The sequence below is a fragment of the Oreochromis niloticus genome, linkage group LG7 (genome assembly GCF_001858045.2).
Source record: "Oreochromis niloticus isolate F11D_XX linkage group LG7, O_niloticus_UMD_NMBU, whole genome shotgun sequence".
In the NCBI taxonomy this organism is placed as follows: Eukaryota; Metazoa; Chordata; class Actinopteri; order Cichliformes; family Cichlidae; genus Oreochromis; species Oreochromis niloticus.
The window spans coordinates 7,498,194-7,514,713 of record NC_031972.2 but is presented as its reverse complement, the minus strand read 5'-3'; the positions used below and the strand labels follow the sequence as shown (position 1 = coordinate 7,514,713).

Sequence of the window (16,520 nt, the reverse complement as noted above, 5' to 3'; positions counted from 1 at the left end):
GTGTTCTTTTTTCTTCTTCTCTCTCAACAGGTGATCCAGCTGATTTTTTAACTATTTTTTTCTTAAGTGTCTTCGCTCACTGTCCTTCTTCCCCTCTGTTTTTCTTTCCCTCCCTTTCTTTCTATCTCCCTTTCCTACCCCCTAGTCATGTCTGTCCCGTCTGTAATAACTTAAAATAAAATAAAATAAAATAAATAATAATAACAATGGTCAATCTAATGGACCAATACGGCAAGGCTGTGATGATCCACTTGGTAAAGTAAATCCGTTGGGCATCTTTCTCGGCCTTCAGACAATAATCCTGATGACTAAAGAACCAAACGGGACAGGCAAAAACAAAAGAAGAAGAAAAAAAGGAATTATAAATACCTTCAAGTGCACATTCAGGTCTGTGAGACTCATTTAGACTCTCAGACACTGAGCTATTCAAAGACACTTTGTATAAAGTTTATTAATGTAAATTTCAATTATGAACTGTAAATTTAGTGTATAAGGTGTATAATGTTTTAATAGGCTTGCTCAAGTTTGAAACCTTTTGTCCCCCACAATGGGATTCGCTAAAAAATAAAAACGGGTATCACTTTAGCAAACTCATCTTTCTGCCCCCCTTCCTTCGTTCACATAATGGTATGATCCTAGTCTGTCTTCGCGTGTGATTGGTCGGATGGTGTGCCCATCAAAATAAAACATAAAATCCCACCCCTGTCAGCATGGATTCTCAGCAGGACTGAAGATTCTCACATACCAACGGGCCATTAATAAATGACATATGAAATTATCTCGTGGGTCAGATGCGGTCCACGAACCTTAAGTTTGACACCCCTAGTATAAATCATCCACACCACACCAAGGGTGAACTTCTTTCTGTGGAACCGCATAGCATTTTTATTCCTTGTTCCCCTGTCTCACAACTTGAGACAATGCTCCACATTTTGACTGGTTCTACTGGAGAAACACTTTTCTCAAATCTGTTTCTTATACACATAGAAAGGGAAGCCTTTTAATTACAGTCAAAGGAACATCGCAAGCTTTGCAGATTTTTAAAAATTTGATAGAAACTACTACAAAGAAAATAAATTCTGAGTATATTCTGCAAAATAGTTTTTTCTAGATGTTTTTTTTTGTTGAGTAGAAAAATATGTTGTGAAGTGACATAGTACCAAAGCGCCAAAGTTTCTAAAATTGTCAGATGTGCCAAAAAGAAGTGTGTCAGGCTATGGATGCACCCAAACCGAAACCTAAAAAAACGCTGAAATGAAAGTGAAATAAATGAGAAGCTTGAGATTAGAAAAACAAACTTAAGCTTCGTTTTATCATTATTGCTTACTTAGCAAGAGAGTTGGAAACGTAATATATTTGTCCTGTACGTGCTTGATGACAAGTTCACATTGTTGCCGTGGCCTCATCTTGTTTGTTGGGATGCTAAACACACCACATGATAGAGCTTGCTGTCACTGTATCACAGGATGAAGGAGTTAATCAAAGATACCTAAATGCCAAATTTCTTAGGTTTACCATCATCACAAAAGCTTGTTACATGCACGTATATATATATATATTATTTACATTAAAAAGTATTATTGACCAGCTCAAGTGTCAAAATAAACATTAGAGATTCCAAATTGCAAGACTGTGTTTTTACTGCGTGACAATTTCATGTGGAAATGTTTAAGAAGTTTGTCATACTAAAGACTGTGACATTTCAGTGATTGTATTGCACAACAAGTGGAATGAGGTTGACATTCAAACTGCAGTGATGTGCATGTGCCAAAAGTGGATTTGAAGCTGTGTCTGCAGAGTCGGTTGAAGTGTTAATAGGTTGACATATGAGTGTGAATGCCTGAGAGATATCTCTTACAGTTAATCACATGTAATTATTCGTATAATTTAGTTATTATGAAACTATTACGTAGTAACTCTCAATGACATTGCAAGTTATTGACGACAATTTAAAAACTAATTTTTTGTTTGTTAATATTTTTAATTGAAATTAAAAATATATACGTTAACAAAAGTTTGAAATATGTGTTTTTACTTTGATTGGTCCACCATTTGACAAGGGACTTGAATTGAGCTATTTTAAGTAGGGATTATGAACAGTTCAGGATGTGCATTTGGTGATGGAAACATGACACATAAGATGTACGCACTAGCGACAAATGCTAAACTCATGTACCCATCAGCTGTCTTCCTGACCATATTTGGTTTATGTTATATATTTAACTTGTGTGTTGTAAGCAAACACACTGAATGCATTCATATCTGTGTATGTAGTAGAAGACATGTGAAAGTTGTTTGTGCAGTATATTGATGTGTTAAATCACTTTGGCCCAACAATTTTGTGCTTTTAAAATTATGAAGTGTATAAAAACATTAAATAATTAAACAGTTACCTACAAATATATGTATATAACTTTTTTCACTTATAAAAAAATGCATTTGACATTATGAAATTGTTTAATAAGTAAAAAGTAAATATGAAATACATGTTCTTATCACTTGTATATGTATTTATAAGTTTGATAGCTCATTCAAAAAGGTTTCTAATAAAAATATTGTATGCAACTATTTTTCTGTATTGTTTATTTATTCTTTGCTGTAATTAACAATAACATATTTTCTATCCACATAAGAAAATCTCCACTGAGTCCAGTCGGTCACCAGGTGGCAGAAAGCAAGAAGCAAGCAATATTCATGTTCAAAACAGATACGGGGTGCATATGAGGATGCAAATTAGGCAGAAGAAAATCAAACAGAAAAATCTGGATATCCCTGCATCACTGTAATTATCCTCATATATATATATAATATACATTTATAAAATATAATTAACATTTTTCATTAAAAAGATAGAATGCAAAATGACTTTTTACTTGAACTGGTTTGACAATTTGACAGAAAACCCCTGTAAATTTATATTTATGCTAAATTAAGTAGGGATTATTGCTGATGGAAATATGAAACATTTGATGTACGTACTAGCGACAAATGCTGAACTCATGTAACCATGAGCTGCCTTCCTTGCCATGTTTGGTCTATGTCATATATTTAACGTATGCTTTGTAAGCAAACACACTGAGTGCATTCAAGTCTGTGCGTGCTGTAGAGGATTGTATTTCTGGTGACATTATCATTATTAATATGAATATCAACACCTTAATCATTATATACTTTGGTAAATATGCAGTGTATTTTAATATTAATTAATACTAATTGTATATGTTTATTAAGTTATTGATAGCTCATTCAAAAAGGTTTTTAAAGAAACAGTCTGGAAATCAAACTATTGTCCTGCAAATACATTTGTCTGTTTATGTATTTTTTTTTACCATAACTATCAATAATATTGCTATTGCCCCACATATGATTCTCCACTGAGTGTAGCTTGTCAGCAGGGCTCAAAAAGTAAGCAATGTTTTCAAATAGACACAGAGTACAGATGAGGATGCAAGCTCTTATGTGGGATGTTTTAAAAAATTTAAAAATATTTATTCCTACCAGGGATGTAATGTATGATATGACAAAAAAAAGAAGAAGATATAAAACATGAGCCCTTTGAATATAAAAAGTCATAAATGAAGTAATTGACAGTGTGCAGAGGAGAAAGACTGCAGGGAGGATCAGGAAGTTCATCGTGGATTAACATAATTCTCCAGTATTTGACGGTCTACATACAATTGTCTTGTGTAGGCCTGGGTCATAAGAACTATCTTACCTAATGGGGTGAAAAAAAAGGTTAAAACATACTGGTGTACTAACTTCTTGAATTGTAAGAAGGCTCACTCTGTTTCGTAAGGCACACATATTATTAGCTGTGCTAAAACATCTATAAAGTAGCAAACACGACATTCATTTCTCACAGTGTTTAGCTGCCATCCTTAACCTACAGTAAAAACTTGACCTTGCACTTGGTCTGGCACCGCAGACTTGACCTAGTGTTAATAAATTCCAACACACCATTCCCACTTGTAGCATTGAACGTTGCCATTCCAACATATATCTCTAATTAATCTGTGTAGCATGGCAACAGCTGTAGCCAACTTGGATTTATGGCATTCCAGAGATGACCCTAAGACACGGAAAGAAACTGTTGAATTGTATAAAATTGTTTCAGTGTCTCCTTCATTATAAACCGATGTTTATAGTTTTTAATGGGTTTTTTTTCATGTTTTTATATCTTCATCTGTCTAATGAAGCATCCTGAGTCTCAGATAGCATCATGCATTAGCTTAGATACAAATCAGGTTGTGATTTTATCAAGAGAGAAATGAGCAGCTGGTATGTGAGTGGGACATCTTCGGCATTATCCTAAACTGCTCATGAGAATCAGACATTTTTGTGGTTACTTTCCCATCTTAATCTAGTTGGTGAATCAGTAGGAACATTTTTATAGACAAATACTCAAACAAAATAGGTCAGAAATTAATAAGAAAAACAAAAATATCTCAAAGTTTACACAGGTCAATGGAATTAAATAATAGTAAAGGACTGTATAAGTGTAACAACAGAGTACTGTTCAAGTTTATCATCAAATATTACTTGAAAATAGACTTGAAGTCTCTAAACATTGGAGTTGTGGTTACACTCTTACACCGTCAGTGAAAAATGAGCCGCTTTGCAGCCTGTGCAGACAGCTGTTTTCATTAAAAGTTCAGCTGTAAGTAGATCTTCATCTGTGTCACACTGTCCTGAAAAATGCAGCTGAAATACAATCTGTGTTGATATAGTGTAAAATATGGCAAAGGCAACGAGGGGAAGTCATTTTTTTGGAGATGCTTCATAAAATAAATTAGCTTCACAAGTGCAACATAAAAAAAACACAAGGCATTTTTTGGAAAACCTTTTTCTTTTGCACCTTGTTTCTTTAATGTGGACATGATAGTTTGAATTATTGTCAAGTGAGAAATCCTTTGCTTTCTTCAAAAATAGCTTTAAAGAATGTTTAGAAGTGAAAGCTGATGTACAGTATGTCCTTGCACTACGTTTCAGCGGATGTCTGCTCTCACTGGTATCCGCACCACATTTGGCATTTCTCCCATATATAACTTTGTCGGGTAAGCATGCTGCATTGAATATAAGTAGTCCACGAGAGCACATCACTCTGTGGTAGAAGAAGAAGACTCTTGCTTGTGGTAGGTTTGTCTTCTATCTGCTTTGGAACTGGTAGTATCTTCATTATTATTATAATAGTACTTAAATAAATCAATTTATTTACTTTTTTAAAAACAAGTATTTTCCTAGTAATTGACAATATCTCATATGTGTTCAACAGGATTGTGCAATATAACATACTTTTGACAGAAACAGAGTCAGGTATGGACAACATTTAACTATTCAAAATTGTCAGTATTTTGTGTGTTATATTATTTGTGTTGATAAGAAGGATAAGGTGTTAATTCAATTCAATTCAATTTTATTTATATAGCGCCAAATCATAACAACAGTAGATCCTACAATAATAGATACGGTGTTAGCTGTCCACTCACAAGAACTGACGATAGCTCTAACATATTTGTCTAAGATTACACTTATTTGTCATAACATCATAGAAGTAAACCGCCACCATGAGTACGGACGCAGAGATGGCCGTTTATGGCAAAGCTGCCATTTACCTCCGTAAACCAGAGAAGGAGAGAATTGAGGCTCAGAACAAACCTTTTGATGCCAAGAGTGCCTGCTACGTGGCTGATGCCAAAGAGCTGTACCTGAAGGGAACTATCATCAAGAAAGATGGTGGCAAAGTCACTGTCAAAGTCTTGGACACTCAGGAGGTCGGTATCATCAAGTTAGAGTTAACTGAGAGTCAGATGTGACAAATTCTCATCGTGATCAATGTGCTGTTGCAGGAGAGGACAGTCAAAGAAGAAGACGTCTCTCCAATGAACCCTCCCAAGTTCGACAAAATTGAGGACATGGCCATGATGACCCACCTCAATGAAGCCTCTGTGCTGTATAACCTCAAAGAGCGTTACGCAGCATGGATGATCTATGTGAGACTGTCTTCCTAACAAGCAAAACTTTGAAAATTACTCTTCTAACAGCAACTGTTAATTAACATCCACTTTTTAAAAATCTCTTGAACCACTTTTAGACCTACTCTGGGTTGTTCTGCGCCACAGTAAATCCCTACAAGTGGCTCCCAGTGTACGACTCTGAAGTCGTTGCTGCCTATAGAGGCAAGAAGCGTATGGAGGCTCCACCCCACATCTTCTCTGTCTCTGACAACGCTTATCAGTTCATGCTTACTGGTATGCCTTTAACTCAAAAATCCAATATTTAATCCTGTATGTGGTGATAACTGCAGAAATACATTGTGAACTCCTTTTTCATTTTAACAGATAGGGAGAACCAGTCTGTCTTGATCACGTAAGTGTCACATTTTTGGACCTTGTTTAAAATAGTTCAACATTTCGAACAAACTCTTAAAAGTCTTTGTCTACACCCAGTGGAGAATCTGGTGCCGGAAAGACTGTGAACACCAAGCGTGTCATCCAGTACTTTGCCACTATCTCAGTTGGTGGAGATAAGAAGAAGGATTCTGGCAAAATGCAGGTACATAAACGTGATAAGATTTCTAAAATTATTACGAAATATACTTCAAGAAGAAACATTTTTTTCTCATATATTTCTTAAACCTGGGTTTAAGGGGTCACTGGAGGATCAAATTATTGCAGCCAATCCCTTGCTGGAGGCTTACGGTAACGCCAAAACTGTGAGGAATGACAACTCTTCTCGTTTTGTAAGTATGGAGTGATCTTTAGATAGGAGAAATTGTGTTATGATTGTTGTGTGACTTTGACAGCTCCTTTTGCTCCAAACAGGGTAAATTCATCAGGATTCATTTTGGCCAAACTGGTAAACTGGCTAGTGCTGATATTGAGACATGTAAGTGACAAATTCACAATGTGAGTAGTTCATCTGAGTTTGGGACAAACTGTGACTTCAAAATTTGATCAAAATGTGCAGATCTGCTAGAGAAGTCTAGAGTGACATTCCAGCTTCCTGATGAGAGAGGTTACCACATCTTCTACCAGATGATGACAAACCACAAGCCAGAGCTGATTGGTAAGCAGCGACACCAAGGTGTTACACAGTTCTCATTTTAAACAATTTATTAAACACTTATGTTTTATTCCTTTTTCCAGAAATGGCCCTCATCACAACCAACCCCTACGACTTCCCCATGTGCAGCATGGGTCAGATTACTGTGGCCAGCATTGATGACAAAGTTGAGCTGGAAGCAACAGATGTGAGTGAGATTTGATTTATAATTAAAATATCAATGATGTTGTGTCTTTAAGAAAAAAAGTGTTTATGCAGTGTTTCATGTGGACACTTTTGAACAGAATGCTATTGACATCCTGGGCTTCAGTAATGAGGAGAAGATGAGCATCTACAAAATGACTGGTGCTGTGCTTCATCATGGTAACATGAAGTTCAAGCAGAAGCAGCGTGAGGAGCAAGCTGAGCCTGATGGCACAGAGGGTGAGTACTTAGTACAAAAATACTTGTGAATAAGAGCAGTATGGTTCCTAATTGGACTAAAAAATCCTGGTCAGATACTGTATAATGTATATACTGTATAATAATGTTATAAATTGCTGTTTTCAGATGCTGACAAGGTTGCTTACTTGCTGGGTTTGAACTCTGCTGACATGCTGAAGGCTCTGTGCTATCCCAGAGTGAAGGTCGGAAATGAGTATGTCACCAAGGGACAGACTGTACCTCAGGTAAATGAGACCAACTGGTACAAAAAACATGCACCGCTTAAATCAGAGCGTATTTGGATCAAATGAAACAAAATCATGTACCAGATTTAATAGATAATTATTTGCCAGGTATATGTTTGTTAAATATTTGGTCTTAAATGCATTTTGTGATTAAATCAAATTTTCCCTTTTTATTTTTTTAGGTGCTGAACTCTGTGACAGCCCTGGCCAAGTCCATCTATGAAAAGATGTTCTTGTGGATGGTCATCCGTATCAACCAGATGTTGGACACAAAGCAGCAAAGGAATTTCTTCATTGGTGTCCTGGATATTGCTGGCTTTGAGATCTTTGATGTAAGCTTTATTGCTAACAAATGGGGAAACTCTACTTCAATTATAAGATCCCGCTTAGTTATTTTTTTCCCTACCTTTTTCTCCCCTCACAGTTCAACACCTTGGAACAGCTGTGCATTAACTTCACCAATGAGAAACTGCAACAGTTTTTCAACCACCACATGTTCGTCCTGGAGCAAGAGGAGTACAAGAAGGAGGGAATTGTCTGGGAGTTCATTGACTTTGGCATGGACTTGGCTGCCTGCATTGAGCTTATTGAAAAGGTATACTTCAAGTTCATGTTTGAATCTTATATCTTTTTTTATGTTAGTTTTGTTATGATAGGGGAAAAGTGCCACTTGGTGACATATCTCTTTTCTTTACCTTAATCAAGCCCATGGGCATCTTCTCCATCCTTGAAGAGGAGTGCATGTTCCCCAAGGCAACTGACACATCCTTCAAGAACAAGCTATATGACCAGCATCTTGGCAAGTGCAAAGCATTTGAGAAGCCAAAACCTGCCAAGGGCAAGGCTGAGGCCCACTTCTCCCTGGTGCACTATGCTGGCACTGTGGACTACAACATCAGTGGCTGGCTGGATAAGAACAAGGACCCACTGAATGAGTCTGTGTTGCAACTTTACCAGAAGTCCTCAGTTAAACTGCTGGGTCATCTGTATCCTCCTGTAGTTGAAGGTATGATGTAACTCAAAACATACATTTCCATATTCTACATGTTATTGAGTTTTGTTTGGTATTACGAGTCTCACAATGTTTTTAATTACAATTTACAAATGAAAAACAGAGGCTGGTGGTGCCAAGAAGGGAGGCAAGAAGAAGGGTGGCTCTATGCAGACTGTGTCTTCACAGTTCAGGGTGAGGTTTGAGAAGTAAATTAAATGTAAAATAATACATTTTTGATTTTTACTTTTCATGACAAAAGTTTACTTTTTTGTACCTACAGGAGAACTTGGGCAAGCTAATGACAAACCTGAGAAGCACCCATCCTCACTTTGTGCGTTGCCTGATCCCTAATGAGTCAAAGACTCCAGGTAACCCAACATAATCTGTGTGCCTGTGTGCACAGGTTTGGATTAGAAAACAGCAAATTAGTGTTTGTTCACAGTATATACTCAAACATTTTTGTTCTACAGGCCTGATGGAGAACTTCTTGGTCATCCACCAGCTCAGGTGTAACGGTGTGCTGGAGGGTATCAGAATCTGCAGAAAAGGTTTCCCCAGCAGAATCCTCTATGGTGACTTCAAACAGAGGTGCAATTAATATCCTCGTGGACTTTTGATTCAAAATATGATAAGAAAATGCTGACACTGACAAATCACTCTCTCACAAAAGATACAAGGTACTGAATGCCAGCGTCATCCCTGAGGGCCAGTTCATTGACAACAAGAAGGCTGCTGAGAAACTGCTTGGATCAATTGATATTGATCACGACCAGTACAGATTTGGACACACTAAGGTAAACAGCCTGATTGCATTATTATAGATCCACGCATGAATAAAGAATTACTTTTTCAATTTTAAAAAATCTGTCTGCTTAAAACAATTACTTTTGGCCAAAACTGAAAGAGGTAAGGTCAGTGAGCTGGAAGTTTCCATCCCAAAATTTCAATAGCACCTGGATTTATTATCACAGTTACACATGAAGATCAAATCAAAACTTTCCTAATTTTCACAAAGTACATTTATACTTGACACATTTATTGTTATGTTTTCTTTTTTGTTTTAAAAATTCTTATTATTTTATGTGGCTCATTTGACATAAATTGTGCTACTTTGTGCACACATGAGATACTGTATGGTAGACAATGAACCGATTCCCATATGTAATGCAGATGTGCCCACACAGGAGGCACAAGGTTTCTCAAATACCATGCCATTAGTTTAGCAAGCCTTTCACTGTGTATGCTCATAAAATTCCCCAAACCCGATGTAGATTTACATTTACTGTACATATGCTTTCTGAATCATTTCTAATTGAATGCTTACTATAATATAATTCTCTCTTGTGATCATTTAGGTGTTCTTCAAGGCTGGTCTCCTGGGTACCCTTGAGGAGATGAGAGATGAAAAGTTGGCAGCTCTGGTCACCATGACTCAGGCTGTCTGCCGTGGTTTCCTCATGAGAAAGGAGTTTGTCAAAATGATGGAGAGGAGGTAAGTTGAACACAGCAATTAAGAGCAACGAGCCAGAATAAAAACAGTGAAAAATAACTTTGTCAATAATGGAAATCTCTTGCGCACAGGGAGTCCATCTTCACCATCCAGTACAACATCCGCTCATTCATGAATGTCAAACACTGGCCATGGATGAAGGTGTACTACAAGATCAAGCCTCTGCTCAAGAGTGCTGAAACTGAGAAGGAGCTGCAGCAGATGAAGGAGAATTATGAGAAGATGAAAACAGATCTGGCTACTGCCCTGGCCAAGAAGAAGGAAATAGAGGAGAAGATGGTGTCCCTTCTGCAGGAGAAGAATGATCTGCAGCTCCAAGTGGCATCTGTAAGTAGATATCAAGAGAAGCTGTGCCCTTTTATTTTGTAACCATAAAATGTTAATGTGTTCATGTGTGTTCTCCGAATGCAAAATAGGAATCAGAGAATCTCTCAGATGCTGAGGAGAGATGCGAGGGACTTATCAAGAGCAAGATTCAGCTGGAGGCCAAACTCAAAGAGGTAACTGAGAGACTGGAGGATGAAGAGGAAATCAACGCCGAGCTTACTGGCAAGAAGAGAAAGCTGGAGGATGAATGCTCTGAGCTCAAGAAGGATATCGATGACCTGGAGCTTACCTTGGCTAAAGTAGAGAAGGAGAAACATGCCACTGAGAACAAGGTTTGACATTCGGAATATACCTAGCAGATTAAACAACATGTATACAACTATGCAGTCATATGGTAATAACATCGTAATTGCAAATGTAGGTGAAGAACCTGACTGAAGAGATGGCTTCTCAAGATGAGAGCATCGCTAAGCTGACTAAGGAGAAGAAAGCTCTTCAGGAGGCTCATCAGCAGACTCTTGATGACCTCCAGTCTGAGGAAGACAAAGTCAACACTCTGACCAAGTCCAAGACCAAGCTTGAGCAGCAAGTTGATGATGTAAGTTGAAAATGTCACAGGTGATGGCAAAAAAAAGAGAGAAAAGAAACCTCTTCTTGAACAAGAGAATAACAAAGTCATGTCATTGTGCAGCTTGAGGGTTCTCTGGAACAAGAGAAGAAGCTTCGTATGGACCTTGAGAGAGCCAAGAGGAAGCTGGAGGGTGATCTGAAGCTCGCCCAGGAATCCATTATGGATCTTGAGAATGACAAGCAGCAGTCTGATGAGAAACTGAAAAAGTACTTTCATTTTTTCTCCCTTTATGACAAGCATCCTTCTAAGGATTGGCTATAATATGTACATTTATTAACTATACAACTTGTTATTTTCACAGGAAAGACTTTGAAACCAGTCAGCTCCTTAGCAAGATTGAGGATGAGCAGTCACTGGGTGCCCAGCTTCAGAAGAAGATCAAGGAGCTTCAGGTAAATGATACATGATGTTAAATCAAATGATAGTCCATACATATTTTCTGCTTCGTACTTTAAATTTGAAAGTTTACTCAAACGAGACACATATCTAATCCAACAGGCTCGTATTGAAGAGCTGGAGGAGGAGATTGAGGCTGAGCGTGCTGCTCGTGCCAAGGTTGAGAAGCAGAGAGCTGACCTCTCCAGGGAACTTGAAGAGATCAGTGAAAGGCTGGAGGAAGCCGGTGGTGCAACTGCTGCTCAGATTGAGATGAACAAGAAGCGTGAAGCTGAGTTCCAGAAGCTCCGTCGTGACCTGGAGGAGGCTACTCTGCAGCATGAAGCTACTGCTGCTGCTCTTCGCAAGAAGCAGGCTGACAGCGTTGCTGAGCTGGGAGAGCAGATCGACAACCTCCAGCGTGTCAAGCAGAAGCTTGAGAAGGAAAAGAGTGAATACAAGATGGAGATTGACGACCTGTCCAGCAACATGGAAGCTGTCGCTAAAGCAAAGGTAAACAACAAAATGCATTTATTTTATACTTAAATTACCAGCAAATAGTGATGAAATAAAATCTTGTCACTGATGAATCTTTTTCTCCCTCTCTAGGGAAATCTTGAAAAGATGTGCCGTACTCTTGAGGACCAACTTAGTGAACTGAAGGCCAAAAATGATGAAAATGTCCGTCAGATCAATGATTTGGGTGCACAGAAAGCACGTCTCCTTACTGAAAATGGTTTGTATAAGACAACATGCAGTGATCTGAACTTAGTCCTTTACAGTGATCTTCTGTTTTTCGATAGAAAAACTGAACACAAACTAAAGTGTGATGACTATTTTTACACAAGGTGAGTTCAGCCGTCAGATTGAAGAGAAAGAAGCTCTAGTCTCTCAGCTGACCAGAGGCAAACAGGCCTTCACACAGCAGATTGAGGAGCTGAAGAGGCACACTGAAGAGGAGATTAAGGTAAGAAACACTTCAGTGGAGGCTGGTATAGCTTACCAGACAGAGCAGGTGATCCCTGTGCTGTAAGGCCCAAGTTTGAATCCATCCTAAGGCCACTTATTACATGTCTCCCCCCTCGTCTCCCTTCTCACTATTGTCCTATCTCAATTAAGACTAAAAAAGATATATATTTCAGTGAAGTGCGTATAGTTTTTTGTTGGTGAGTCGACATTTTGCTCATGCAATGATGTGTCTTACAACAGGCCAAGAATGCCCTTGCCCATGCACTGCAGTCAGCTCGCCACGACTGTGACCTGCTGAGGGAGCAGTTTGAGGAGGAGCAGGAGGCCAAGGCTGAGCTGCAGCGTTCCATGTCCAAGGCCAACAGTGAGGTGGCTCAGTGGAGAAGCAAATATGAAACTGATGCTATCCAGCGCACTGAGGAACTTGAGGAAGCCAAGTGAGTATTTAGTTAGTAAGAATGTGAGCAAAAAACAAGTAGAACAATAAGTTTTTACTGAGAAAACTTTTTTTATTAAAGGAAAAAGCTGGCCCAGCGCCTTCAGGAGGCTGAGGAGCAGATCGAGGCCGTCAACTCCAAGTGTGCTTCTCTGGAGAAGACTAAACAGAGGCTCCAGAGTGAAGTGGAGGACCTCATGATTGATGTGGAGAGAGCTAATGGCCTAGCCGCCAACCTGGACAAGAAGCAGAGGAACTTTGACAAGGTACCATCATTTACTTTGCTTGAACAAGACACAAACTCACGGTTTCTCTTAGTATGGGTGAATAACTGCATCGAATGCTTATCTAGGTGTTGGCAGAGTGGAAACAGAAGTATGAGGAGGGTCAGGCAGAGGTGGAAGGAGCTCAGAAGGAGGCTCGTTCTCTCAGCACTGAACTGTTCAAGATGAAGAACTCCTATGAGGAAGCCTTGGATCAGCTGGAGACCATGAAGCGTGAAAACAAGAACCTGCAACGTGAGTTCCTACTATGCTGTGCAAGTAACGTGTGTTCATATTAAATGTCTTAAGACTAAACAATATCAAACATGCCTCTGCAGAGGAGATTTCAGATCTGACTGAACAGATTGGTGAGACTGGAAAGAGCATTCATGAGCTGGAGAAGTCCAAGAAGCAGGTGGAGACAGAGAAGGCTGAGATCCAGACAGCTCTTGAAGAGGCTGAGGTAAATCTTTGTCTGAGGAGCTCCTCTGAAAATAAATATTCAGTCATGAACAAGTACACCGTAAAAACTACAAATGCAAAGATGAATATCTTTTCATATTCATTCTTTCATATGATTAGGGAACTCTGGAGCACGAAGAGTCTAAGATCCTGCGTGTTCAGCTGGAGCTCAACCAGGTCAAAGGTGAAGTAGACAGGAAGCTGGCAGAGAAAGATGAAGAGATTGAGCAGATCAAGAGGAACAGCCAGAGAGTGATTGACTCCATGCAGAGCACTCTGGATTCTGAGGTCAGGAGCAGGAATGATGCCCTGAGAATCAAGAAGAAGATGGAGGGTGATCTGAATGAGATGGAGATTCAGCTGAGCCATGCTAATCGCCAGGCTGCTGAGTCCCAGAAACAGCTGAGAAATGTCCAGGCACAGCTGAAGGTATGGTAGGGCACAGGACTGTTGTACACACTCTGTGTAAGTGCATTTTGTTATTCATGTGAATATAATTTTGATATTCTTTTTACTAGGATGCACAATTGCACCTGGATGATGCTGTCAGGTCTCAGGATGACCTCAAGGAACAAGCTGCTATGGTGGAGCGCAGGAACGGTCTCATGGTAGCTGAAATTGAAGAGCTTAGAGCTGCTCTGGAACAGACAGAGAGAAGCCGCAAAATCGCTGAGCAGGAGCTGGTGGACGCCAGTGAGCGTGTTGGTCTGCTGCACTCTCAGGTGAACATTTTCGAAGAGACACTTTAATTATTTTTTTTAGATAAACTTAAAATGAACATCTTAAAATGTAAACTTTCCATTTCTTAGAACACAAGCCTTCTGAACACCAAGAAGAAGCTTGAGGCTGACCTGGTTCAGATCCAGAGTGAAGTGGAGGACACTGTTCAGGAAGCAAGAAATGCAGAGGAGAAGGCCAAGAAGGCCATCACCGATGTAGGTTTATACATGTTTACTATCACGGTACAACTCAGCTTTGTTTTCATCCCACTGTTAATGGAGGTCATGTTTTCTAGGCTGCTGTGATGGCTGAGGAGCTGAAGAAGGAGCAGGACACTAGCGCTCACCTGGAGAGGATGAAGAAGAACCTTGAGGCTGCTGTTAAGGACCTGCAGCACCGCCTGGATGAGGCTGAGAATCTGGCTATGAAGGGTGGCAAGAAACAGCTCCAGAAACTTGAGTCCAGGGTAAGAAGATTGTGCAGGTGAAAGGTGTGAAGACATATGTATATAAACCAGGGATTTTAAAAGTTTGCCTAATTTTCTGAAGGTGCGTGAGCTGGAGGCTGAGGTTGAAGCTGAGCAGAGGCGTGGTGCAGATGCTGTTAAGGGTGTCCGCAAATATGAGAGGAGAGTGAAGGAGCTCACCTATCAGGTAAACCACATTAACATTTTACATCCATCCATCCATTCTGTTCCACTTATCCTTATCAGGGTCGCGGGGGGCTGGAGCCTATCCCAGCAACCAGAGGATCACATCTTTAAAATGTGTTTTCTTTTACAGACTGAGGAGGACAAGAAAAACATTAACAGGCTGCAGGATCTGGTTGACAAGCTGCAGCTCAAGGTGAAGGCCTACAAGAGGCAGGCTGAGGAAGCGGTAAGGACCACACACAGAAAAAAAACCCTCAACTCTATGTCAGATTTTAGTTTTGTGCAAACAAACTGTCATCGTTTTGGACACTAAGAAATTTTGACTTATTACAATGTTACAGGAGGAGCAGGCCAATGTCCATCTGTCCAAGTACAGGAAGCTCCAGCATGAGCTTGAAGAGGCTGAGGAACGTGCCGATATTGCCGAGTCCCAGGTCAACAAGCTGAGAGCTAAGAGCCGCGACTCTGGCAAGGTAAATGTACAGACACTTTAGACTTTGCACAAAGTTATAAGAAGAAATATCCCAATTCTGCTTCGAATTTCCTAAAATTGGCTACAGACAATAATTTGATTTGTCTTCCCTGAATGCTCCATTATACACACTGACCCATATGTACTGTTTTCTTTTGTTTTACAGGGAAAAGATGCAGCTGAATAAAGCACACGTGTGAATGGTGCATTTCTAATCATATAATATGACGTGAAATACACTCCAATAAAATATTTTTTATCATAATTTCCTGTCTGTCATATTTTCATAGTAATAAACAAGAGAGTAAACATGACACACGGGTAATCTAAGTGCTAATGAATCTTTACTGAGGTATCTTGCATTCAGTTATTAATTTAGGTATGAATACATAATAGTATATCTCAATTAACCATTTATAACATCTTAGGATTTTGAGTACAAACAGCTCAGAGCAAAGATATCCCAGAGGGACTCATGAATGTAAGTAAGAAGTTAGAGACACTGGTTTGGGAGGGAAAAAACAATCTGCACTTAAAAGAATCAACGTGAACATAAATAAATAGGTAACATTAATAACTTCATTCAAAATGCATTCTGGTGTATTTTAAGCTTTCTTTGTAATCCAGTGCTCTAGCTTGAAAAACATACACCACATAATCAGTTTCAAATTCAGCTACAGAATGTGTGCAGTGAAAAAAAGTGACATACTGAGTTTGAGAAGAACGTTTAACGAAGAGTCTGTTTTACTCATTGGATCACATTTTAAAGAGAGGCTGGCTTTTTGCTTAATAATCTTAATGAGGATTCAAAACTAATCATTGCTGTTCTTGAAGCACATGCTAGCTGAATGAGACTGGCATAGCTAAAATAAAAGCAATACCACACTGTAACAGTAAATTACTCACCTGACCATGGTTTTTGTTTTTTTGCTGTGTGTATATTCTCCCTGGTTTCCTGAGCCTTTGTCCAATCATGCTC

The 16,520-nt window shown here is 39.1% G+C and overlaps 1 protein-coding gene across 1 annotated transcript; it reads left to right on the top strand.

Moving 5' to 3' along the window:
- The first annotated feature begins 5,025 nt into the window (after positions 1-5,025).
- On the top strand, positions 5,026-15,806 carry LOC100698998 (myosin heavy chain, fast skeletal muscle). The gene is made up of 41 exons (XM_003439446.4): positions 5,026-5,132; positions 5,273-5,313; positions 5,550-5,771; positions 5,847-5,990; positions 6,092-6,248; positions 6,339-6,366; positions 6,447-6,552; positions 6,647-6,739; positions 6,822-6,885; positions 6,967-7,065; positions 7,146-7,249; positions 7,347-7,485; positions 7,612-7,730; positions 7,913-8,062; positions 8,155-8,325; positions 8,436-8,736; positions 8,846-8,916; positions 9,005-9,092; positions 9,195-9,312; positions 9,395-9,518; positions 10,080-10,216; positions 10,306-10,561; positions 10,651-10,893; positions 10,983-11,159; positions 11,253-11,398; positions 11,494-11,584; positions 11,691-12,080; positions 12,177-12,303; positions 12,416-12,534; positions 12,777-12,973; positions 13,055-13,238; positions 13,325-13,490; positions 13,574-13,698; positions 13,818-14,126; positions 14,216-14,419; positions 14,507-14,632; positions 14,713-14,883; positions 14,966-15,070; positions 15,200-15,295; positions 15,411-15,542; positions 15,708-15,806. The coding sequence occupies exons 3-41, from the start codon at positions 5,565-5,567 to the stop codon at positions 15,726-15,728; spliced, it is 5,805 nt and encodes a 1,934-aa protein (XP_003439494.1). The 5' UTR covers positions 5,026-5,132; positions 5,273-5,313; positions 5,550-5,564; the 3' UTR covers positions 15,729-15,806.
- The last annotated feature ends 714 nt before the right edge of the window (positions 15,807-16,520 follow it).